This window comes from Oryzias melastigma, linkage group LG15, assembly GCF_002922805.2.
Source record: "Oryzias melastigma strain HK-1 linkage group LG15, ASM292280v2, whole genome shotgun sequence".
Classification (NCBI taxonomy): Eukaryota; Metazoa; Chordata; class Actinopteri; order Beloniformes; family Adrianichthyidae; genus Oryzias; species Oryzias melastigma.
In genome coordinates, this window is record NC_050526.1 from 25,762,179 (window position 1) to 25,786,336 (window position 24,158).

At 38.5% G+C, this 24,158-nt stretch overlaps 1 protein-coding gene across 5 annotated transcripts in view; it reads left to right on the top strand.

The window, feature by feature from the left end:
• The window catches only part of pde10a (phosphodiesterase 10A), a 66,455-nt gene extending 43,770 nt beyond the window's left edge, over positions 1 to 22,685 (top strand). For 2 of the 5 annotated variants that reach the window (XM_024297102.2, XM_024297105.2), the window contains exons 3-22: positions 6,322 to 6,350; positions 7,191 to 7,314; positions 8,787 to 8,836; positions 8,932 to 9,072; positions 9,178 to 9,333; positions 10,501 to 10,551; positions 11,032 to 11,090; positions 11,954 to 12,005; positions 12,199 to 12,341; positions 12,480 to 12,572; positions 12,652 to 12,838; positions 14,874 to 15,016; positions 15,094 to 15,177; positions 15,256 to 15,406; positions 15,487 to 15,642; positions 16,574 to 16,746; positions 16,881 to 16,992; positions 17,206 to 17,286; positions 18,252 to 18,340; positions 20,728 to 22,685. In XM_024297102.2, the coding sequence (XP_024152870.1) occupies positions 6,322 to 6,350; positions 7,191 to 7,314; positions 8,787 to 8,836; positions 8,932 to 9,072; positions 9,178 to 9,333; positions 10,501 to 10,551; positions 11,032 to 11,090; positions 11,954 to 12,005; positions 12,199 to 12,341; positions 12,480 to 12,572; positions 12,652 to 12,838; positions 14,874 to 15,016; positions 15,094 to 15,177; positions 15,256 to 15,406; positions 15,487 to 15,642; positions 16,574 to 16,746; positions 16,881 to 16,992; positions 17,206 to 17,286; positions 18,252 to 18,340; positions 20,728 to 20,827 (2,174 nt within the window). In that variant the 3' untranslated portion in view covers positions 20,828 to 22,685. The remainder of the gene's footprint in view (positions 1 to 6,321; positions 6,351 to 7,190; positions 7,315 to 8,786; positions 8,837 to 8,931; positions 9,073 to 9,177; positions 9,334 to 10,500; positions 10,552 to 11,031; positions 11,091 to 11,953; positions 12,006 to 12,198; positions 12,342 to 12,479; positions 12,573 to 12,651; positions 12,839 to 14,873; positions 15,017 to 15,093; positions 15,178 to 15,255; positions 15,407 to 15,486; positions 15,643 to 16,573; positions 16,747 to 16,880; positions 16,993 to 17,205; positions 17,287 to 18,251; positions 18,341 to 20,727) is intronic. The other 3 variants (XM_024297103.2, XM_024297106.2, XM_024297104.2) reach the window with 2 other exon arrangements.
• Positions 22,686 to 24,158: the final 1,473 nt, after the last annotated feature.

Below are 24,158 nucleotides of genomic sequence, written 5' to 3' on the forward strand. Positions count from 1 at the left end.
AAGTTCAAAGGTGAATGCTGGGGTGAAGTGAGGGGAGAGCTCCCTCTGGTGGCAGGAGGAGGGGAGCTCCAGGCCATCCTGACAGATGCAGCCGTCCATGGCCCAACAGATGTTCATTTGTCTCCTATTTAACTTCTTGATGCCTATTGAAGCAAATATACAAATAAATATTTTTGCTCCAAAATTACCTTAATTTACTCATTGAAAGTAAATCATTTTTTTATAGCTGGAAATACATTGAGAAATCTGATTTTATCAAATGCACAAAAAAGTAATGCTGTAAAGAGCCATGGTTTTGAAAACCATAAAAGTTCATTTTGGATTTTTCCGTATTTGAATATTTCGTAAAGTCCGTGTTTGCCCCTTTTTTTATTTTTACGAACAAAGAAACCAAAATCCCATATATTTCTTTTGAGAAATACACATCTATTACTCAGTAATTCTATTTGTTAGAATGAAAGATCGAAGAATGATTTTTGCTCTGATGCAATTCTTTTAAACATGTTCTTGATAATCCCCATTTTTATTCATAATACTTTTTTCTGTTGTTTAAATTATTCAAGATATAACCTGACCAATCAGATGCTTCAATAAAAGTAGGTGGAGCCTGCTGGCCTCTGCGTCTAACGTTCAAAACGTTTGATTGACAAATTTTTTGTAGTCCACTTCCAAGCAGAAGAGGTGTGGCCTTCCAACAAGCTCACTCCTGATTGGTGAGAATAGTTGCCATAGAAATATTGACTCTGACCCACTTGGACCAATCACTGCTAACTGTTGTCATCTTCCTTCAACGTGTTGGTGTCCATATCAGAAAACATGGCGACTAAATTGGCTGAATTTTGTTTGAACCTAAAGTAAAACATTTATCTAAGTCACTCTCACCCGCTCCAGTTCTCGTATACAGTCGATGTTAACAGTCTGTATATTGAATTAATGCAATTTCAGTTCAGAAAATCCCGATCTAATTTCTAATTTAGCACAATATCCCATTAAATCCCAGTTTATTTGTAAAGTTTCCATTCTAAAACTAATTTTGTTTGCTTAAAAAAGTTTGACATATTCTGTGAATCAAAAGCTCCCTGTAGAAGGATCTTTGCAGAAAAATTACAGACATTTACTTTTAGAGCAAATCACTTTATTAAATTTATTTAATCAATATTGCCTTACCTTAACAAATATTCTTTTGATTGAAATTGGACACCCAGCCTCAATAAGCATGCACAGTGATGCATTTTTCTGCCTTTGAGGAAATTATTTTACTGAATTTTTATCCTGTAGTTTAACTTTTTCCTCCATTTTTGTATCAGATGATTCCCCTGTGGCTGCCCAAAACTGTTTTAACACATAATGTAAATACAAAGTCTTACAAATGAGCCGCTAAAATCAAAAAGAGCACCCCTGACACTCGTAAGTTCTGCTCATTTTCGGCATAGACCTTCCACTACTTTTAACAATCGAGCATTTTGCGCTTAATGCACTGCATCAGGACAAACAGTGCGGCACAAACTGATCTCAGAAGATGTTTTCAGGTCCTATGATGACGCCTCGTGTCAAACTTGTGCAGCACAAACTGTCAAACAAAGTCTTCACGGTCCATCTTTTAGCCCTGTTTGGGGGACAAGCTCCTCCACAAGAAGTCGGTTCAGAAGTTGCCTCAGACTGAGGTGTTTAGTGTTCACTACAAAGTATATTTTCTAAGAAACTGTCAACCCGCTGTGTTTTTGTAAAAACAGAAGAAGGTCTCTGAAAATATGGGATGTCAGTCGGCGCCACACCGTGTACGGACAGTGAGTACATTCTGGGGTGACGATAGGTCGTGAGGACTCACACGTGTACCTGGAGTGTAACTCTTTTCCCAGCTATAGGAGTATCTGTCTCTGATGAGTTGATCCCATGACACCCAACTGATGAAACCAAGATGTTATTGTTGCCAGATGGGACATGCTGATTGTCACTTTTTTGTGTTGGCTGCAAGAATACAGTACATTTTATTTGTATGCACCAAACAAAAACATAACCAAACATGCACCCAAGTATGGCTTCTAGGAAAAAGCATAGCAGGAGAGCCATGCTGCAGCTGCTAAGAGTGGGCAAGCTTCTGGAAGTGCTCCAACCAGATGTATAGTTCTGCACAGAAGATCAGATTATATGTCTCTGCTTTTAAAAATGTGCAAAACTCTGAAATTTGTTGTTTTAAAAAACAACTTAGTTGTGTTTTTGGTATTTTTAACATGTTCTTGTAGAATTATTGTGATGATGGAGGACACATGAAGAAAATTAAGCTCAAAATTGCACTTCTAAGTAAATGCTGAAAATCTACCGGACCCGGAGTAATCCTGCGTTCACAACAAACATGAATCATGGACCAAATTTGCGTCTGCCGTCTTTTTTTTTAATCACAATTCATGCTCAATGCACTTCCAAAAATGTTTTAATAAACAAGACGCTCTCGTTGCGTGTGGGAGAAGTTGCCATCAAGTTTTTAGCCTCATCAGCAAATAGAAGTATTGACTGTATATCTCATTTACGATGTATGGAAAACATGGATTATGTGTAGAGATCAGGTTTATTTATTTTGAAAAATTCTACAAAAGCATCGGTAATCATGTCTTCATGCAAACTTCTGAACTGCAGGAGTTGAAAGACGGCGCTTTCAGCGGTACTTCCATGTGTCTCTAACCCTCATGACTTGTTGTCTTACATTAGTCCGAGGAGGGAAAAAATAAAAACAAGAATAAGAATAATAATTCAAATAAGAAAATATCATAAAGTTCAGAAGGAGAGCGATCAGTTTCTCCACCATGTTTGCTGTGGATCATGCTTCTTCTTCTGCATTACCATAAATTGCAAATACTCTGTAGTCCATACAGTGCACTCTTGCTGTTGTTAGTGGGAAACAATGGCTAAATGGCAACTGGTTAGTTGAAAAATTTCCAATATATGAGCCAATATTTATTTTTTAGAAATCACATATAAGTTGTACCTCTGCCCAAACTTAAAATAACCAAGTTATACTCCAAAAAGTACAATATTTCTTTATTCAAATTGTTGTGAATGAGGAGCAAATCAAATAAATGCCCTTCAAAAAAGGGTGACATAGAAAACACACTTTGGGGACCACAAATCACAGCATTTCTTATGAACTTTGCAGAAACTGCATGTTTTTTTTTAAAAAACGGGCATAATCATTATTGAAAGACAACTGGGAGCACTTTGAAAATGGATCAAAAGATGATTCGAGTGGGACTTCAAAGTGTGGGCAAGATGTTGGTGAGTCTTCCAGACTTGTGCCAACATCTCCTGGTGACTACTTTTCTTATCAGTAACATCAAAAACTTTCAAATCTTGAAATCTAATCTAAATCATTCTACTTTATTTTGCCATTTGACTCCGTTGTGTCTTTGATCAACACTTTACAGTGAGATTAAGAAGCAACGACTGCACTTTTTTGCATCTTCATCACGTTTCTTCCAGTGTTTGCCTGCTTCTAAAGTGGCAGTCCCATCCCCCACCACCCACAAGTCAACGCTCTTCCTCTTTTTAGTGAAGAGAGAGGGGTAAAACAGAGCTTCCCTTTCTGCAAAAGCCAAGAAGTTGCATGGGGGGGGGGGACTGAGAGTGCTCTGGTCCCGGGAGAAGAAAAACTTCTCATAGTTTTGAGGTTAACCAGTCATCTTCACATGTTGCTTTTGCTACCAAACACCACAGGCACAGGGGCACTGTACGTTTATTCAAAATGAAAAAAAAGAGTGAATGAAGTAAAAGTCCAAATAAATGGTGGGTATTGCATTTCTTGTTATGTTTTTACAAAGTTTTTATTTTTATGGTCAAATTAGGTTTATTTCCACAGCTCTCCTCCTCAGCCATCATTCACAGAACACAAGTGTGGGGCCTGGACACACAGAACATGCTGCGCAATCTGCACACTTGTCATTCATTTTGTCCCGCAGCAGTCCTGCCCAAGAACCAGACTGTTTTTGCAATTTTCCTTTTTTTTTACTACACGTTTAAGCAAAAATTTGGCCCCGTCACCAAGATTTGCACCTAGTACCCGGTAAAAATGAATCTTGGGCTTAGTGAACGTAAAACACTCCAACAAAAAACTGCTGACATCACAGCAGGAGAAACTAATTCAAGCAATCTTTATGAAGATCCACACACTCCCAGGTTAAGTCTATAACCATAATCAAAGTTTTGTTGACCTTTGACCTCAGGAAGAGGGCACCATCTTAAATAAAGAAAAAAAAGGTTATGTTTGAATTCCTTCACTATTTACTGTATAGTTCTCTCTGAATCTACAATTCCAAACTCCAGTACCCTAGAAATCTCCCAGAAGTCTCCCAAAACCATCAATTCTCCCCTACATTGGCAAATATAGACCACAATGCATTGCATTTGAAGATTTTTTTCATGTTGAATGTAATTTTTAGTAAACCCTCAACATTTGCATCATCAGAACACAGTGGAGTCATAAATAGGTGTTGTAAAATATTAATATTGACTAGTTTTTTTGCATTGTGAATTCAGTGATGTCATACTTGCCGTTTAAAAAAATAAAATAAAAAGTAGTGAGCATGGTGTCCGAATTACTTTTGTTGATAATAGTTTTTTAGTAGTTAGAGATTGGAATGGGGATGTGTACAGAGCCAAAACCCCCTTTAGTACCAACAATAAATTTAAAGTCCTCAATATTTCATTCTCACGTCCTGATACTTTGAGAATCTTGAGAAGCTACTTGGAAAAAATGGTTGGAATTAGAAGTTTGTACATTTTGAGCAGCTTTAGTTTGGCGAGCTAACAAAAGGGTTCTTCTCTTGTTGCTTGAACATTTTTAACAATTCTGTGAAAATGTAATAGATGAGTCGTTGGATCAAACTGAGCGAAACAATATGACTATATTAGGAATGTGGGCGTGGTTAACAGAAAACCTCTGTTGCCAAAGAAATCCAAATTTACTTTTGCTGATTCTTCTAAAAGTTATATACAACTGGTTGTCCATCCAATCGACCAAAAAATATAATATAAATATTTTTTTATTTTTTGAATAAATTTGTCAAATGCAGCTCTGGCCTGGGTGGTTGGGTAAAACTGGTGGTGAGGGCAAGGGAGGGAATGCCTAAGGCCGTACAATTCCACTCACAGCTTTAATTAATTTTTTTAATGTAAGATTTGGACGATAACGATTAAAAATGTAGTCTTTCCTCTCTTTTTGGGGGTTTTCTTAACAATTTTACAAATAATATATTGTAGTGTTAAAGCTGCTTTCAATTAAAATAGCTGTTGGAGTAAAAACCTCTGGATCTGGGTTGTGGAAGCCTAACAAAGTCAAAAAAGAGAGAAAAGGTTCTTTTTAAAAAAAAAAAAAAAAAAAAAAAAAAGCTTCACCATCTTTTTCAGGCGCAGCTCTCTTGTCCTCTGATTGACGTCATGCCCCAGCCAGGGGTTTGCTCTAAAATAGGTCTATCTCATGGCTAAGTTAGGAAAGTCAAAGCATGCTGGAGGAATGTTTAAAACAACAAACAATGCAGCTGCTTGTGATTTCTTTCTTTCACATGTTCAGAGAGGTCCGTTTCAAAGCATCACCTCAAGTCAGCACTTGGGGTTGACATTCGGAAAATGTGCCCGGCTTTATCCACGGTCCGATCACATGAAAACTATCAAAGGGATTCGAGATGTTATTGTTCTTGTGTGCCTTTGACCCACATGTGATGAAGAGTTGTTTGAGCCGTGTGAACAATTTTGGTTCTAAGTTCTGAAACTTTTAGTGCAAACATGAAGGTTTTTCTTCTCTTTACCAAGTTTGGCTCTTTTGTGGAAGCAAAGCGTCCACGGTGGGGTATTTTTGACATGTTTTTTTATCCCGCATCACCATTGTACATTCCCTTTTTTCCTGCTTTTACTCAATTCTTCTTAAACGCCCGACTACTGTTGATAGGACAACACATGGCTTTGCTTTTTTGCAGCTGCTTGATTCAGACCTTTAGTGAGCAGAACATCCAGACAGCATCTGATCAAAACTCAATCCATCCAGAATGTCTGTAATTTAACCAGCTAATGAAGAATTTCTTTTTCATTTGCAGACCATGCAGGCGATTAAAATCCTGTGTTTAACGCAACTCTGATGTGAACATTTCGTGCAGATTTTTATGACTTTATGCAACAAAACACATTTTTCTACCTGCCTTTTTTGTTCTGCTAAAAACAAAACTTGGTTGCATCATGAAGCCTAAAGGATGTGGTGCAGCGAAACTGTTTCAACCCCGAAAACGCATACTAATACTGACGCAACTTGTTTGTTAACTGTGGTTTTTCTCTTCACAGATGACACGTCAGCTAAAGAAGTCAGCAGGGTAGGTTTTTGAATGATCCTCCGCAATGGTTTCCCAGCTCCACACGCCACTGTGAACTTACCAATCTTTTTTTAAAGTCACGGAAATGAACTCACAAGCTGCTCAAACTCATTTACATTCAGCTCACAGAGCTCAGTGTCGCCCCTCATTAACTACGGAAATGTCCCGGCTCACCAACAACAGTTCCTCCTGTAGAGCAGCACTTTTTGCTCCCTAAAACGTCGGGACAAAGGTGACTGGCTTTCAACATAAAGGGTTCCTGGAAATCATTTGGTTGTAGGTTTGAGTCCCCAGCTGGGATGAAATTCGAAATAAAAACAGCTCCACTTTTTCCATGGACATGTTCACACCTCTGTCGGTGGCATCAGGGGAGGCTAGGTGTCAGCACCCGCTGCAGAGCTGAGAGTGGACACACATGCAGGCAAATAAACGAGGTCCCCTCTACCCCCCAGTGCGTCATCCATACGTCTGTGCAAACAGGATGTGGAGGGCGTCCCATGGGCGATGGTTCTGCTTAGCTGCTCTCCTGGATGTCCTGTCTTCACCCTCGTAGAAGTGTTCAGATCTGCTTTTAACTTCTCGTTGAAGCGCTTTTGCACAGAAATGTGGGCGTTTCTCTGAGGAAGAAGGGTTAAAATCATTTTCTTTCATTTTGGAATAATAATAAAAGGAAACACAAATATTCCTCTTGCTCTTTCTGCTGCAGCAACAGGAAGCAGCAAAGAATGCAAACCGTTGTTTCTATTTGTTTATCCCTTCTTGCTTTTGCTGAATTCTGAAACTCAATCTCCATGTTTATGGGAAACGCTGGAATTGCAAATGTCTGTGTCTTGTGTCCAGCAGTACCAGGACACAAACATGCAGGGCGTGGTGTACGAGCTCAACAGCTACATGGAGCAGCGCCTGGACACTGGAGGAGACAACAAACTCCTGCTCTACGAGCTGTCCAACATCATCAAAACAGGTAAAAGCCCCAAACTTGAGTCCAGTCACGACGCGCTGATGCTCCAAGAGAAACACAGAGAACAGACATTTCTCCGTGTTTATGACTAATGTCTGGATAAACATCCTTTAATGAGTTTGGGGTCAAATATTCTGAATACCACTGCAACAACTTGAAGGAGTGGGAGTGGGATCTTCTACAGTTTAAACCCTCAGAAGATGCCTGCCAGCTTTTTATTTTTTTATATTTTCTCTCTTTTATTTTTTTATTAGCTGCTCTTTTTGCTTTCATACTGATCCATAAAAGTCTAACAATAACATTAAAAGTGTTTGCATGTCATAAATTTTGGAAAAATCAAAGGTAAGACTTAAAATAAGTTGAAAATATGTTTTTTATTGTTAAATAACATTACTGTGTGCTAATAAAAAATTTTAAAAATGATATTTTGAGTGATGAATTCATGCACTACAAAAAGAGGAAGCAAAATAGGAAAAGAACCTTAATCTTAAGTAGAAAATGACTTAAAGTACTAAAATTGTCTGTCCACGCTGCAAGTCATTTTTATTATATTAGATTCAAGCATTCAAAAAGGAAAAAAAAAGCTAAAAAAAAAGTTAACTTTGATAGAATTAGCATGATTTACAACCCAATATTAAGATTTTTTTTTCTAAGCAAATGGTTTGCATTCTATGGGTTTTTATTAACCGAATTATAGCTACAAAAAACTAGTGTAATAACTATAAATGACTTATTGTAGAACAAAATGTGAACAAAATACCATCTTAGTTCAAATTGTCCCATTTTAATAAATCCTCATAAAATTTAAAAGCTAGCACTTATTCTTGAAACATCAACTTAAATTTTTGTTTCCAAAATAATAACTGAATTGCAGCCAAAATTACAGTGAAATTTGAGATTTTTTTAGCCTTAAATCAAGTTTTTCAGTAATCAAGAGTTTGAAGCAAAACTATTTTGACTAATTTTAATATTAATTTCCGTATATTAGCTCTTAGCTTTTGACTTTGCTGATTTAGAGGAAAATGTGGAAAGGTGTGGAGCAAAGAGAAGGTTAAATACTTAGACAATAGCTTCCAAGTATCAAATACTTTGCATGCTTAAGCAAAAAATAAGAAGTTAAAGAGGGTTCAGTCTGAGCAAAATCATACGGCAGGTCATCCAAATCCCGGTTCTCATTGACTTCTTGATCATTTTGCATTGTCTGATCCTGCAGCCTCTCTGTTGTCACATTGTCTGATAACATGACCTATATATGAGGGTGGAATGGGACTGGAAAGGAGGACTGGGAATGAGATAACTGGAAGGCAGTCAAAGGCTCAGTCAGAGTCCTCCTGTTGTTATGTAGGCCATTGGAAATAGATTGTTATTAGTTGGATTGAGACTCTTTTTTTGTCCTCTTATCACCTGTCAATTATATCACATTTATCTGGAGCTTCTTTTAGCCTTGAAGTCACTGACCTCCTCTTTCCCAACAGCAACAAAAGCTGACAGTTTTGCACTTTACTTCCTGGGAGAATGCAACAATGTGAGTATGCGGAACCTTTTTTAGGCGCCGATAAGTCTTGTTTTTTTTTTTCCTCTTCACTTTCTTTTGCATTGACGGAATCTGTCTCTCAACAGAGTTTATGTTTATTCACTCCAACGGGGGCCAAGGATGGGCCTCCAAGCCTTGTCCCCTCTGGCCCCATAGCATTTGGGACAACCATTGCCGCTTACGTTGCCAAGACTCGCAAAACCCTCCTAGTAGAAGACATCATGGGGGTAAGAGCCACTTTATTCTGCTGCCACAGTGTCTGCGTGGTTCTTGTAAATTCAAGTTCTACGGTTCTGTGCTGCTGAGGTGCATTAAAAGCTCTCGTGTTGCAGGATGACCGATTCCCAGACGGCACAGGACAGGACTCAGGGATCCGTGTTCACTCTGTCCTGTGCCTTCCCATCGTCACTGCCATCGGCGACCTCATCGCCATCCTGGAGCTCCGTCGGCACTGGGGGAAGGAGCCCTTTAACCTAAGCCACCAGGAGGTCAGTGTGACCCTGAAAAAAACACCTCAAGGCGGCTGCAACCTGAGGCTTTTATCTCACCTTTGTGGCTCTCTGGTGAAAGAGAAACGGCATGTTTTCCATTTTGAAAAGTAACACATTTTTAAGACTGTACGGCAAATCAAGCAGAACAAAACAGTCAAGGCTCCTGACTACAGTACCCATAATGCTCCAGTTAATCCATTAAGAGCCATGACTTTGTAGTTCAACAAAATTATAAACACAACTAGAATTCATACTTACGACACACTGTATTATGAAGGGATTTTTGTACTTTTGAAGAATAAAATTGAATTCTAAATTCGATATATAGTACGAAAAATCCGGTAAGCTCTAAATCAATTTAGTTTGTTCGATTGACGGATTTATGACTGAGATGCCATTACGCTATAGAACTATATTTTCTGGATTAAAAGGATACCATGTGACACGGGATGTCTTTTACTTTGAAGAGGTCAAAAGTTATGAATTGTCACAATAAAAAAAAAAAAAGCAGAAAACACGTTAGTTTCTCTCTGTTTCTGTTTTATCCCCCCACGTATTTAGATTTTTAAAGAAAAGCATAAATATAACTTATTTTTATAGAGCTCCTACTGGAGTTGTAGTCAGTGAGAAATTGACATAAATATCTCTTTAAATGTTGAATTGAAGGTTGCTAGTAACTAAGGAGAAACTTCAAATCTTACAATTTTTTTCCTAAAAACTTTGTCTTTAAGTCTAAAATGAAAATATTGTGGGGAAAAAAACATTTGTCCTAAGAAACCATGTGCGAAATTTAAAAATTAAGAGCAAATAAACAAAAATCTACTTTAAGAAAACGGATAAAATATTTTATTATTTTGTGAATTCCTTTAAGTGTTAAATAATGACCAACAAAAACAGTAAACTTTAACAGATTACTTGAATCATTTTTTGTTTTTGCAGTCTTCTCATTGTTCATCGTTTCTTTTTGTGATGTCAGTCTGTGTATTTTCTGTGGGTTTCATTTTATGCACAAAAAAGGAGCAGTCTTTCATATAAAAAATGTTCATTGCCACTTTAATTTAGATTTTTTAAATAATTTGAACATTTTAATTGTACTAAATTGTGTGTCTAAAGTAAACTTTTCCTTTCTTCATTATCTGAACTCAGTTTCTTTTCATTCTCCAGGTTGCAACAGCTAATCTGGCTTGGGCTTCAGTTGCCATTCATCAAGTACAGGTGAGCAAACCTCTGCAAAGGTTGATCTAAGTTTGAAAATGTACATAGACGACAGAAACGATGCACTACCTTTCACCAGAGACACGTCTGGCAGTTTTGTGTTCAGTCCTTCTTATTATGTTCTCGAGCGACTTTGTTTGTTCTGGTTTTTCACGGCGGGAAATCCACTGTGTACCAGAACTGTGCTGTCACTGCGCCCAGTCCAATCAACTACGCCATAGATTCAACAAGCAGCTCCCCGGGGACGTCATTATATATTACGAAAAAATAGCATAATACTTTAGAGAAGCATCGTCCCTCTGCAGCTCAGGGCGCAGTGGACCTGTGAACAGCGCAGCAGCTGGCTGCTCTCTGCTACAACACGCCGTTGTTACAGAAACCCGACACGCTGCAGCTCCTGCAGAGGGAAAGTTGCAAAAGTCTGAACGAAATGTTCTGTGTGAACATCAGTCATGACACATTTCCCTCTTTCTTTGCTAGGTGTGCCGAGGCCTTGCCAAACAGACAGAGCTCAATGACTTCCTACTAGATGTTTCAAAGTAAGAGCTGCTTTCCTTCTCTGTTTAAACAAATTAAAGTTTATCCAAATTCAGTTTTCAATGAATTCTCTGTCATTAATGCAAATTGATTTATTTGGACCAAAAAAGAAGTAAATGATAATATATTTGTCAAAAATATCTAGCTTTCATAAAATTAGGCTTTTATTTTTTGAAGAATAAAAAGCTAAACGTCAACCAAAAAGTAGTCTATTTAGGTGTAATACATGTATATTAATCTATATGAAAAGTAAGGAAGTGAACTTAAAGTTTACTTTGTATATACTATTGTAAACTTAAATGTGTTCCAATTTAATCTGAAGAAGTATTCCGTCAGTATACTTGCTGCACTTTACCTACATAGTCTACAGTATTATTGCTATACTTCACATGTACTACTTTTTGCTACGGGAAGTTGTTCCATCGTTATATTGCTATTTTTTAATTTTAAAACTTGTCCAATTAAATAAATAAAACTCAAATCACGAAAACATGTCAAATTCATAAATAAATGTATCTTTTTTTTTAGCTAAGTTAAAAATAAAAAAGATTCAAATGGCATTTTGATGTTATCACTTTTCAATTGGCAATTACAAGCTAATTAGTCATTTAAAGAGTAAATATTATTGCAAAATAAAATGTAATTGTACTTTTTAAATAATAGAAATAATATTGACCTCCAAATGAACTGTGGTTTTGATATATTTGTTTTGTGATGTGTATATTAAAACTTCTATATATCAATAAACGTTTTTATTCAATCTAAAAAGGTAGACTTGAAGTTGTAAAAAATGTGAGCTCCTTTTCTGTGAATCTCCCGAATGCTGTGAAAGTTTTCAAACATCTTTGTTCTTTTCTTCACACAGAACATACTTTGATAATATTGTGGCAATAGATTCTCTACTTGAACATATTATGGTGAGTGTTTCCATCCAACCGGTGAGAGTCTGTAGAAGTGTCCTGCATATTATTATATCTGCATAGTATTTTATTTACCTCAGGATTGTTTCTGCAACCACAGCAGAATCTCAGATTAAATTTAGAGGTTGAATAAAGTTTTGCTGCTGCTTGCATTTCTGATCATGTAAATGTCTACTTTGGTGTTTTGCAGATATATGCAAAAAACCTGGTGAATGCGGACAGGTGTGCACTCTTCCAGGTAGATCACAACAACAAAGAACTGTACTCTGACCTGTTTGACATCGGGGAAGAGAAAGAGGGCAAACCTGTCTTTAGAAAAACCAAAGAGATTAGGTGAGTTGACCTGCTGGGAAGCTGCTCTAACTGTATTATGTGCTATAAAAGTGATCAGCTTTGTTCTCTGTGTTGAAAACTATCAATGGAAATGTGTTAAATGGTTTCATATAGTCAGTTCTCACCTGTCTTCTTAAGGTTTTCTATAGACAAGGGAATAGCTGGTCAAGTGGCACGGACAGGGGAAGTCTTAAATATCCCAGATGCCTATGCAGACCCACGGTTCAACCGGTAAGCTATTAATATTTGGGATTTTTTTCATACTTGTTATTAAGACTCGGCATGAAGCCTTTCTTTTGTCCCTCGGCAGAGAGGTGGACCTTAAAACTGGCTACACCACGCGGAACATCCTGTGCATGCCCATCGTGAGCAGGGGGACCGTTATCGGTGTGGTTCAGATGGTGAACAAGCTGAGCGGAAGTGCCTTCACTAAAACAGACGAGAACAACTTCAAGATGTTTGCTGTCTTTTGTGCTCTGGCCTTACACTGTGCAAATGTGAGTACACATGCGTGGGACGGAAAAGTCGTACAAATAGGGCTGCACGATACGAGGAAAACTTTTTTTTGCATTTTTAGTTAAATAAAACCTAAAATGCTTTCACTCTGATCATCTTTGATTTATTCTAAGTGTTACCAGTGGTCTTTTAATTATGATTATGTTGTTTTTTGCCCAAAAAAACTGTCTTGTTTTCTAGGACAAAGTTTCTGCAGAGCGGCAATAGTTCATTAGAACAGAGTAAGCACAGAGCAACCCCGCCCCCCCTTTCTATCACTCATTTTTACACTTGGGGTGTCAAACTCCAAACCTCAAGAACCGGCATCCTGCTTCATCTGCTGCTGATTACCTGGATCAGGTCTGCACCCAATAAGGAGCTTCAATGGAAGGTTACCTGGAAAACATGTAGGACGAGGGCCCTCCAGGCCTGGAGTTTGACACCAGCTGTTCTCGCTCTCCCACTAGCTTACACCTCCACACACCCCCAACCTCACAATACGGGTGTAACAAAAATGGCGACCAGTGTTGGAACTGTCCAGCTGTTCAGTTTGAACAATGAAAACCAAGATATACATGGATCTACTCATACAAGTGGATTCATTAGAATGGAGCAGAGCTTGTAGCATAAAAAGTCATTTTCTTCGTCTCAAATATGATCTTTTTAAAAAGATCTTTTTTTTTGTCTTTAAATTATACTGAAAGTTATCTTAATAGGAGACAGGTACAAACTTGTATATCAAGGGAAAACTTTAAAAAACATGTTCTACCATTCTAGTAGTACTAGTCAAAACTAGCATAAATAACCATTAAGAACAAGACGGTTATTTTTTGTCTATTTGTCTACTAGCAGGTATGCAGAGATAATTCCTTGCAACCTTGCTTACACATAGAAACGTAATTTGGTGGAGTTTTCTCCATGCCAGGATTTCTTCCTCATCGTCTGTAATCATAGACATCAGCTTTTAAGCTCAGTGTCTACTGTTTGGGACAGATGCAGAACACAGGATCAAAACTGTTTTGTTAAACACCCTTTCCCATGAAAACTGTGTTTTTAACATGTTATTTTTTTTTTTAAATGAAGGGCATATATGAATAGAATTATGCTTAAAGATGCATTTCTGAGTGTTTCTTTATTCAATTCGAATGAGGAGCAGACAAAAAAATAATACAGTTTGAAAAATATTGTATTTGTGACGTAGAAAATACGCTGGTACAGCTGCAAGCTCTCTGCACCGCTCCATTCTGATGCATCGACTTGTAGACGACTAGATCCATGAACGTCTCCGTTTTCCTCGTCTGAGCTGGCATGTGGCTCCAACACACATCTCTGATAGTGCTCGCCATTTTTGCTGCATCACTACTTGTTAAGATGATGGTGTAAGGGGGTATAAGTTAGCAGGAAAGCATGTAAACAGCTCTAAGAGGAACGAGAAGGGGGTTGTCTTGCTCTTTGAGGTGATTTCTAACTAACTACTGCAGTTCTGTTGAAACTTTGTCCTATTTTCGTCTAAAAATGACCGAATCATGATCAAAAGACGACTGGAATACACCACAAATAAAGAAAAACGGATGAAAAATTAGATTATGCATTGATTTTAGTCTATTCTTGAATTATGCTAACCCCCCATGGCTTTGACAGTGTAGTTCCGACTAATCCTCAGCTTTTTGGACAAACATAAGCGCCAGCGACGTCCCAAAGTTGTTTTTCTAACTGATGCGTGTTAATACTTTAAGGCTGTATCCATCAGGATTTATGTCTAGAAACAATTTATGCTTCAAGTGTCTGGGAGACACTCTTAAATCAGAGTAATTCATGATTAGAGGTGTGAGGCCCGGCGCCTGTACCTGACTGTCTCCGTCCTGTGTGTCTGGACGGGGGGGTGGGGGGTAGAGGGACAGGATGCAAACCAGATGTGCAGACGGAAGACGAGTTACCTTCTTCTTCTGAGCCGTGTTCAGTGTCGTCTCTGCACGTCCAGCTTCTGTCTTCTGTCAGGACTCTTGGCTAACCCGCGACTCTGTGTGCCGTGTGCAGATGTACCACAGAATCCGGCATTCTGAGTGCATTTACCGAGTGACGATGGAAAAACTGTCCTATCACAGCATCTGCACGTCAGAGGAGTGGAAAACCCTCACCCAGCTCAACCTCCCGACACCCATCTATAAAGAGATTGAAACGTAGGTTTTCAGCCCTCATGCGTCGGCTCACGTGTCCGGTTAATGCTAACGTCGGAGCTTCTCCGTCTTTTCCCCAGGTTCCAGTTTGACATCAGCCCCTTTGAGGAAATCTGGCCTGCCGTCTTCATCTACATGGTTCATAACTCCTGTGGAAAGAACAGGTAGACTGTAAAGCACAAGAAGAAACTGGTGCACCGAAAACAAAGCAAACCCAACCTGTTTCTCTGTCTGATGTTCAGCTTTGAGCTGGAGAAGCTGTGCAGGTTCACCATGTCGGTGCGGAAGAACTACCGCCGTGTGCCCTACCATAACTGGAAACATGCGGTGACGGTGGCACACTGCATGTACGCCATCCTACAGAAAACCCCCGGGAGCTTCACAGAGCTGGAGGTTTGCTTATTTCCACCTGACACCGTTCATTCTGTGGGTTTTTTCTTTGCAATTAGCCCCTCTGATTTTATTCTTTACAGAAGAAAGGCTTGTTGATAGCCTGCCTGTGCCACGATCTGGATCACAGGGGTTACAGTAACGCTTACCTGCAGAAGTTCGATCACCCGCTGGCTGCTCTGTACTCCACCTCCACCATGGAGCAGCACCACTTCTCCCAAACTGTCTCCATCTTGCAGGTAGAGATCCCAAATCTTCTTTATATCCCAAAAAAGTCAGGATTTCACTTCATGTTCTCAAATCAGAGTATCTTCCTGACTAACAATGCATATTTGTCTTCTAAAGAGGACACTTATAAACCTGGATATCTGTAAACCATTGCCTCCTACTGAAGTAATTCCTTTTAGTGTTTACAGAGGATATTTGATGCTTTTAATGACACCAAATCTGAAGGGATGGGGCTCTGGGAATTGTAGTTTTTGGTTGATTTGAACACATTTCTTCTGTTAGTCAGGAGGATAAGTCACTAAGTCATTTATTTTGAAAGCTAGAGTTGACTTTAATAAAACCAAGAACATAAGATTATTTAATAAAATAGGGCCACGATTTTGGAAAAAACACTTAAATGTATTTTCCAGAGTATAAACCGCAGGAGCCAAAAAATTGCAAAATAAAGACGTTTTATAAGTCCCACCCTGGCAAAACTGTGCAAAAAAAACAAGACTTAAAATCTGAAAAATACAGTATTTTAAAGCATTCCCAGTGGTCTTTTAATGATGTTGTTTTTTGAGACGGTTTATGCAGAGCTGCAGTAGTTTTTTAAAAAGCTAAGTTCAGGGTGGGACCATATGGGCGGAGCAACCCCACCCCCATCACATTTTTTCATCTGCTCCTGATTCACAACGATGTGGAATTTTAAGCTTAATTTTCTTTAAATTTGTTTTCTGTCCTTAGAAAAAATGCAACAAGAACATGAGTAGGTCTTTAAAGAGAGAAATTGTAATTTTTTGGTAACTCATAAAACGGTCATTTACTGATTTCAAAGAGGAATTGAGCATCCAGGACGAGTCCTGGGAAGAATTTGAAGTTATCCCATGTTGTAGTTTAGCTGAACTGAATTCCTCCTAAGTGGAGCTTTTGCTTTTTTATTGATCTCTTTGTTTCTCATAGCTGGAAGGGCACAATATTTTCTCCAACCTGAATTCCAGCGAGTACGAGCAGGTGCTGGAGATCATCCGGAAGGCCATCATCGCCACCGACTTGGCGCTGTACTTCAACAACCACCAGCAGCTGACGGAGCTCCTGAGCACCAGCGCGCTGGACTTCAACAACCACTCTCACAGGTCAGGGCGCCACTCGCGCTGGAGCAAAAGCCGGGTCCCATGGGGACACGAATAGTAAAAAAAAAAAAAGTGAAGCATATAAACAGCGCTTTGAGCTCCTCTGCATGAATATGATGAGTCGCTGTTCCCTCCAGGGACCGTGTGATTGGTCTGATGATGACAGCATGTGACCTGTGTTCTGTTACCAAGCAGTGGCAAATCACACGACTCACAGCCAACGACATCTATGCCGAGTTCTGGGCTGAGGTACAGTGGGATACTGTTCAAGTCTAAACAGTTTTAGTGTCATGATCATGCCTCCAGTCTAACAGTCAGGCCTCTATTCTCGCTTGTAAATACTGCAGCAATTTTCTATGTCCCGCAAGATGTATGGCTCAAAATAGAGCTGTTAGGTAGTCAGGAGACTTTAAAAATAAAAGGTATCTTGTTTGAGTTTTTTTTCTCCCTCTTTCTAAACAGGGAGATGAGATGAAGAAGATTGGAATTCAGCCAATACCTATGATGGATCGAGACAAGAAGGATGAAGTTCCACAAGGCCAAGTACGACCAGTTTTTACCAAAAGTGACAGTTCCTCCTCATACAGGCGGTCCCCAAGATAAGACGGGGAAACCACAAATGTTAGAGACGAGCTCCTCCTCCTCCTCCTGACGGGGGTCTGAACAGAAAAAAGCCTCAAAGGAGCTCCGAATAAAAGACAATCAATTCGGAAACAGCTTGTATGCAAAACATAATCAAAAACTTGCAGACTGTTGGCTTTCCAAACTAAACACCACATCCTTTGCTTATACGAACTGCTTCCTCAGAGAAGATACAGTAGGTGGAAAGATGCTGAAGTGAATGTCGTTCTCCAAACTTTTAAACAAAGTCATGTTTGAGCTAAAGGTGGAATCAAGGCAATTCCATGAGTCGAGTAAATATAAATTATTAAAAAGAACTGACTTTGACAGCTGCTTACACCTCAATCAGTAAACAAATTTAAGACTTACATTAATTAGACGTCAAAATAGATTTGATTTATACCTTTATTGATATCAGTTCAAATTTAATTTGGTGCAAATGTTTGAATTTTTTGGTTTAATTTTGTTTTGAACCGTCACAAAGCAAGTTTTCATTTAAAAATGAGCTTTACTGAACACAAAATAGTTTAAGACTCATGTGATATACATTGGGGTTTTAACATGTTCGAGTGGCATTTTTCTTATGATGGAGGACATATAGAGAAAATTGAGCTAAAATTTGCAATTCTTAGTATTTCTTTATTCAAATCGTTGTGAAACAGGAGCAGAATAAAAAATTCTATTTGAAAAAGATCGCATTTGTGACTTAAATAATGTCGGGATTGCTCCAAGCCAACAGTCCTGCAGGAACTATGTCGTAGAAAAGGACACAGGGGACCACAGGAAACACTTTGAAAATAGATTAAAGGATGATCAGAGTGGCTTTTTAAAATAACCGATTATTTTCTAAAAAGTGTTTCTGATTCTCTTGTTCTTCATTTGTGAAGGTGGGATTTTACAACTCTGTAGCGATTCCATGCTACACAACGCTAGCAGAGCTTTTCCCTCCATCCAGTCCTCTCTTAAAAGCCTGCAGGTATGTTCACTTAAGCTGCTTTTAATGTCATTCAATGCAAAATTACAAAAATACACATGCATTTCCTATAAGAAATGTGGGTACCATTAGCAAAAAGTAGTACAGTTGAAGTTTATTTTATTAAGTATTCTAGGAACTTTACTATAGACCATGTATGTGGAGTGTAGGAAATATACTAACTGAATAAGTATTTAGGCTATAATCTGAACTTTTTAAGTTTACAATATAGTACATAAAGAGTATATTTCAAGCATACTGCCTCATTTTTAGTTTTGGCTAAGTAAACTTAGCTTAAACTAATGAAAATTGACTAACCACTATGGCTAATAGTTCATTTACCTGCACAGGTATGCTGCAACACTTCCCAAATTTATTTCCAGCTATGAAAAAAATCACTTTTTTTTGCTTTCAAGTAAATCCTGAATTAAGGTAGTTTTGAAGCAAAAATGATTTGATTCATATTTGCATCATATTTTTTGTGGTTTTAACCTCCCCTGAAAGTGTCTGGAGTTAATAAGGATCTTGTGTCAGAATGTCATCGAAGGCCGTGATCTTCCTATTCACGTGGTTAAAACATTAAAAATTCTACAGATTCTCCCCAAAAGAGATGTTTTACAAAAACTCTAAACAAGATGAAGCCTTAGGCCTTAGCCAGATGCATCTGAACACCTGCCCTGTACAGGTCTACCCATTTTTCACTCATAAGGGCAGTTTTGACGAAGGCTTTAAAGAAGATCCAGGATATCAAATCTGTTTTAGGAGATTTAAGAGTGAAACATTTGACAGTAGGTTGAGTTTAAAAACAGTGACTTGGGTGGAGGGGTGTTTGAAGATCTCCATACTCCAAATAACTTTGTTCCAGATTAAAGTATTGTTTTCAGTGACTCCTGGAAAGTTCCGAATTAGATTAAGAGGAGAAACTGAACACTTCTCCTCCTGACGCAGTGAAATGGCGCTTCGAGTGTTTCTGGCCTCGCGTACGATAAGCGTGAAAAGAATGTACGGGTATTTACGGCTGTTGTTTCTGGTTTTCAAACAGGATCGTGTTGCACGTTTGCCTGCCCCTTTGCTGCTTTGTAAAATGTGTCCTTGATCTGCGGGGAATGCAAACAAAGTGAGCAGCATAACGTTTAAGCCTCAGCCGTACGTCAGCGCCGGGCTCTGCGCGGGCAGCGGGCCGAGACCCCGTGGAGCCCCGCAGCTCATTGAGGGATCTGCCCTGGACGTGATAATGTCTGATGGAACAGAGAAGCAGAGAACTTGTGTCATGTGTCAGGACGGACTGTAGCAGTGGTTCCCAACCTTCTTCAGGGCGCGGAGCGGTTTAATGTCTGCACGAGGCTGAAGCGAGCGTCTGATTTCTTTTTAGCTTCCAGTTTCCGTTAGCTTTTGAGGGTAAAGTTTATCTTCATCCTCTGTAAAATATCTAAGATTTTTTCTTAAACGATTACTGCTAAAGTGGAAGATCGTCCAACTTTTAAGGTGCAAAAGATACATTTTAAAAATGGTCACTAAAACTAAATTTAATTATAAACTTGAATCAACCGTTTGAGCAACTTTATTAGCAGCATCGTCTAAACTCCAGACAGTCGGTTGCTGAATATTATGCATTATTTTGAAGGTGTTTGGGAACAACTGTCACAATAAATCTCTATTTGGAGTAAAAACTCCTGTTTTTTGTCGGTTTAATACAGCTTTCTTTATTGTGAAGTCAAACGTTCTTCTTCTGTTACCTCACTGGATCTTTCATGCCAAAAGAAATATTCAAAATACGGCATTGATGATAAAAGATTTTAACTATAATGACAAGACTCACATTTAAACCACAAATTACAATAAAAGTACTCTTCAAGTCAAATTTATTTTTGCATTTGTGGTCAATTGTTTTTCTGCTTTTTATGCTTTTTTTAACACTTTTTTTTTTTTTACCATGTCTGTTTTCTCTCAATTCTTTTATTTTCAATATCATCACAATCTGTGGCCAACTCACCAGATCCCTCTGCAAATGAGATGAGCTCTCTATACATTAGTAATCCAAAGCCCCGTCCCTCAGACTCCGCCCCTTCCTGCTTTGTAACAGTGCCATATCTTTGGTATTAAAAGTCAAATTTATAGAGAAAATGGACATCAAAAAAATAAAATAGTATAAAAAAGAACGTTATTGACTAAAAATTCAGACTAAGTTTGACTTGAAATGTGCTTAGTCAATATTTTTTCCTATTTTTTAGTTTTCCATTCCAAGTTTTAGCCACATTGAGCTGGCATCTTAATGCATGAAAACAAGTGTTTTGTTGTCTTTTCTTTTCTGCCATATTTTAGCCTTTTGAATGCATAAAAAGTTGTGTTTGCCAAAGTTGTTTTCTGATTCCGGATGTCTGTGTTTGAAGGGAAAACCTGGGCCAGTGGGAGAGGATAGCACGGGGAGAGGTGGAGGACATTGTGCCCACCAAGCCTTGTTATTCAGGCCCAGTCAAGGTGGATAACTGACTACCAAAGGGGTTGCTGGCCCACCAAAGGAATACAACCCAAATCCTGCCACAGACCTGTGACTTGGACAAGGAGAAGAACCTGCATTTTGCAGGATTTGGTTAAGCTACAAGCAACTTCACTTTGAACACACACAGTTACCTCATTGGATGACGGAGGTATCAACACTGAAGGTTTTAACCGATCCCAGAGACTGACAAATGTTCGCCGGGGAGGGACTTGAGCCCATCGCCCTTTTTGTTCTCTCAGCATGGGAATCCATTTGGTAAAATAGACTTGAGTTCTTTCATTTTGGCTGTTTTTTGTGTTATTTTATGATTTTTTTTTTTCTTAATTTGAGCTGATTTCATGATGGTCTTTTTCTGCAGAGGCCTTACTCTGGACTTTTCACAGGCTAGAATATGTGAAATCTTTGTTATTTCAGGCTCTTTTGCAATGGTACTGTTTGCCTTCTGTGGTAAGTTGATTGCACGAGCACTACTTCAGCAAGTTATTCCCAGAGACAGAAGGAATGTGCAGAGCAGATGTGTGGCGTAATGGCACCTTACTTTATTGAGGTGTGCATTAGAATGTTTTTTTTATTACTTTTTTGGATATAAAATCTTTTGCAGTACTTGAATAAATACAGCCTATTCCATGTGGAGATTACAGAAATCCCCAAGAAATGTGGAAAAACTGTGATAAGAGGAGTTGCATACTGGTGACACTTGTGAGCAAACTCACAAGAGAGTCACAGTGTTTGAAGTCTGATGTGAACCCTGAAGCCCAACACCCCCAAGCATTTAGGAATCTGCTGCAACAACATCCCTCTGATTAACAGGATTTTCATCTCAGTCATAGGCCAAGACTGCATATCGTGAAACGTCTCCTTCTCTCATGCCACTCTCGCAGCATGGAGGACGCCGCGCTGAAGCGTAGGATGTTTGGAGGAAACGGCAGCCTATGTCCTCTTTCCATACATCCTCTCTAGCCTGTCCATCTCTGGGATTGAAACTCAAGAGTGTTGTTTGACTTTTTGCCAGACACTCCTCCCATCCAGGAACTCCTCCTCCTTACACACTCATTTTCTAATACCAAACTAGGGGAAACATTTGGACTCTTTCTAATGAGCTTCTGAGATCTTCCAAAGACAAATGATTTTGTCTTCATCTGTCATTCCAATGAACCATTTCTGCTCACGTCTTTTTGTTGTGTGACAGGTACTGTGGCCCTCCGCTGTTGTGAATGTAGATTTCCATGAATGCTCTGTTTGGTGGTTTGAGTTGGCTCCAGCAACAGCCGCCCGCAAGGAGCCACCGTTAGCACGCACCTTAGCGGAGCTGCATCGGTGGTAGAAGGTGTGCAGCTCCAGGAGTTTTTAGTGGACTCAAGCTTTTGCTCTGATGGTGCTGAACAGACGGGCAGCCATGCACTTTCTGAGTGAGTGCGTTTGCGTGTGTTGGTGAATGCATGTGAGAGCGAAAGCTGTTTCACCCCCCCACACACCTCAACCCCACCCAACAACATGCTAAAGTCACTGCACTGTCCCTTCCACTTTTTAGCACCAGTTATATCCCACCATCTGCACTATGTTTAGCTTATGATCTTTATCATTATCGCTATTATTATTATTATTATTATTATTATTATGACTATTGTTATTTTCTTAATTAGAGTTAAATTTTAATTAACTTATATTTTTTATACAAAGAAATACAATGTTGGCCTTTTTTCTGTTTTGTACAAAGTAAACATTAAGATAAATTAAACAGTCTAGACATGTTACTGTTACCCAGAATAACTGAGGAATGTCTCAACTGTAAATGTAAGAGCCGTAGCCCAAATGACTTTTATTAAATATGTCTCTAAAAAAAAGAAGTCTGTTTTTTTCACATTTTTTTATGTGAGGTTAAAATGTATGTTAGCACTGGTTGTATCTTAAAAACAACTCAAGAAATTCAAACTTCGACTTATTTCTAATTAGTGTGTTTTTAGCAATTTTAAAGTAACATATTTTTTTATTTGTATGTGTTTTTTGGTTATTTGGCTGCTTTTAGCTCAAATTGCTGCACAGGTTCAGTGCATTAGCAGTCATTTCATGCAAAGTAGCATTCATTTTAAAAAAGGAAAAAAAGCCTTTTTTTCATAATGGGAGTTACCAATTACAAAGCAGTTTTCCTATTGATTTTTAGTAAATTCAAAGACCCAGTCCATTCATCTTTTGATCTATTGTAAAAGTGTTTCCAGTGGTTTTTTAATGATGCTGAGACTTCTCTGTTCACATGCTCTCCCACTAGCTTACAGCCCATCACATCCTCAACCTACCATTACGTGTTCTACAAAAATTCCAGCTATTCATTCGTTCAGTTTGAAGCCAGCTCAGACGAGGAAAACAAACATTTATCTGCAAGTGGATGCATCAGAAAGGAGCATAGCAGGGGGCTTGTGGCCTGAGTATACATCTTTTCCAAACAGCATTTATTGTCTGCTCCTGATTCACAACAATTTGAATAAAGAAATACTCAGAAATGTAATTTTAGGCTTAATTCTCTCCATATATATGTCCTCCATCGTGAGAAAACTGCCAAAGAACTTGTTAAAACACAATTTTAATTAAAGTGGTATTTGAAGTGCAGGCACCATTTTAAAGGCAATTTAAGGTAATTCCTTCTGAGTCACACGCTTCATTTATGAATCTGCTGAATGACGGCATCATTTTCCTTTGCTACAGGTAAGTAAAAAAGCATGCCAGTGTGAAATGACCTACAGTCAGCTGACATTTACTGCAGGAAACCCAAGAATGGAAAAAATATTATTTTATTTATAACAACAATTTCAGGTGGCTAGCCCACAAGACCATTTTTTCTTTTGATTATACCAACCAATAAATATTTTTTCTAAAGGACATTTGGCTTTTTAATGGCTAAAACATTAAGGTTTTGTTGGAGCTCCTACTAGATTTGACTGAACTGGTATTAAACATGCTTTCATGTTCTGATCTCATTTCTTTTTACTTTAACCATTTTTTTAAACATGCATTGTTATTCCAGTGCTATAGTTTTTATAGAGTTTTTAAACCTCTCTTGAGGAGCTTCAGCAAAAAAAATCCTCAGTAATAGAAACTATTTTGGAGGACATGTGTTTTTATTTATGTTCTGTTTAGGAACAAAATGTCGAGCAGCTAGAAAAGACAAAGTGAAGTTTGATTTAACGCTTGTGTTTCAAGCATTTTATCTAAACATGCAGTATGTGAGTGATGATTTGCTTGTGACTGCTGAGGAAAACATGCATGGTCCTGTTTTGGTCTGTTAACCTGTTGCAGCGCCTGGTGTCACGAGGCTGCAGACCTCCT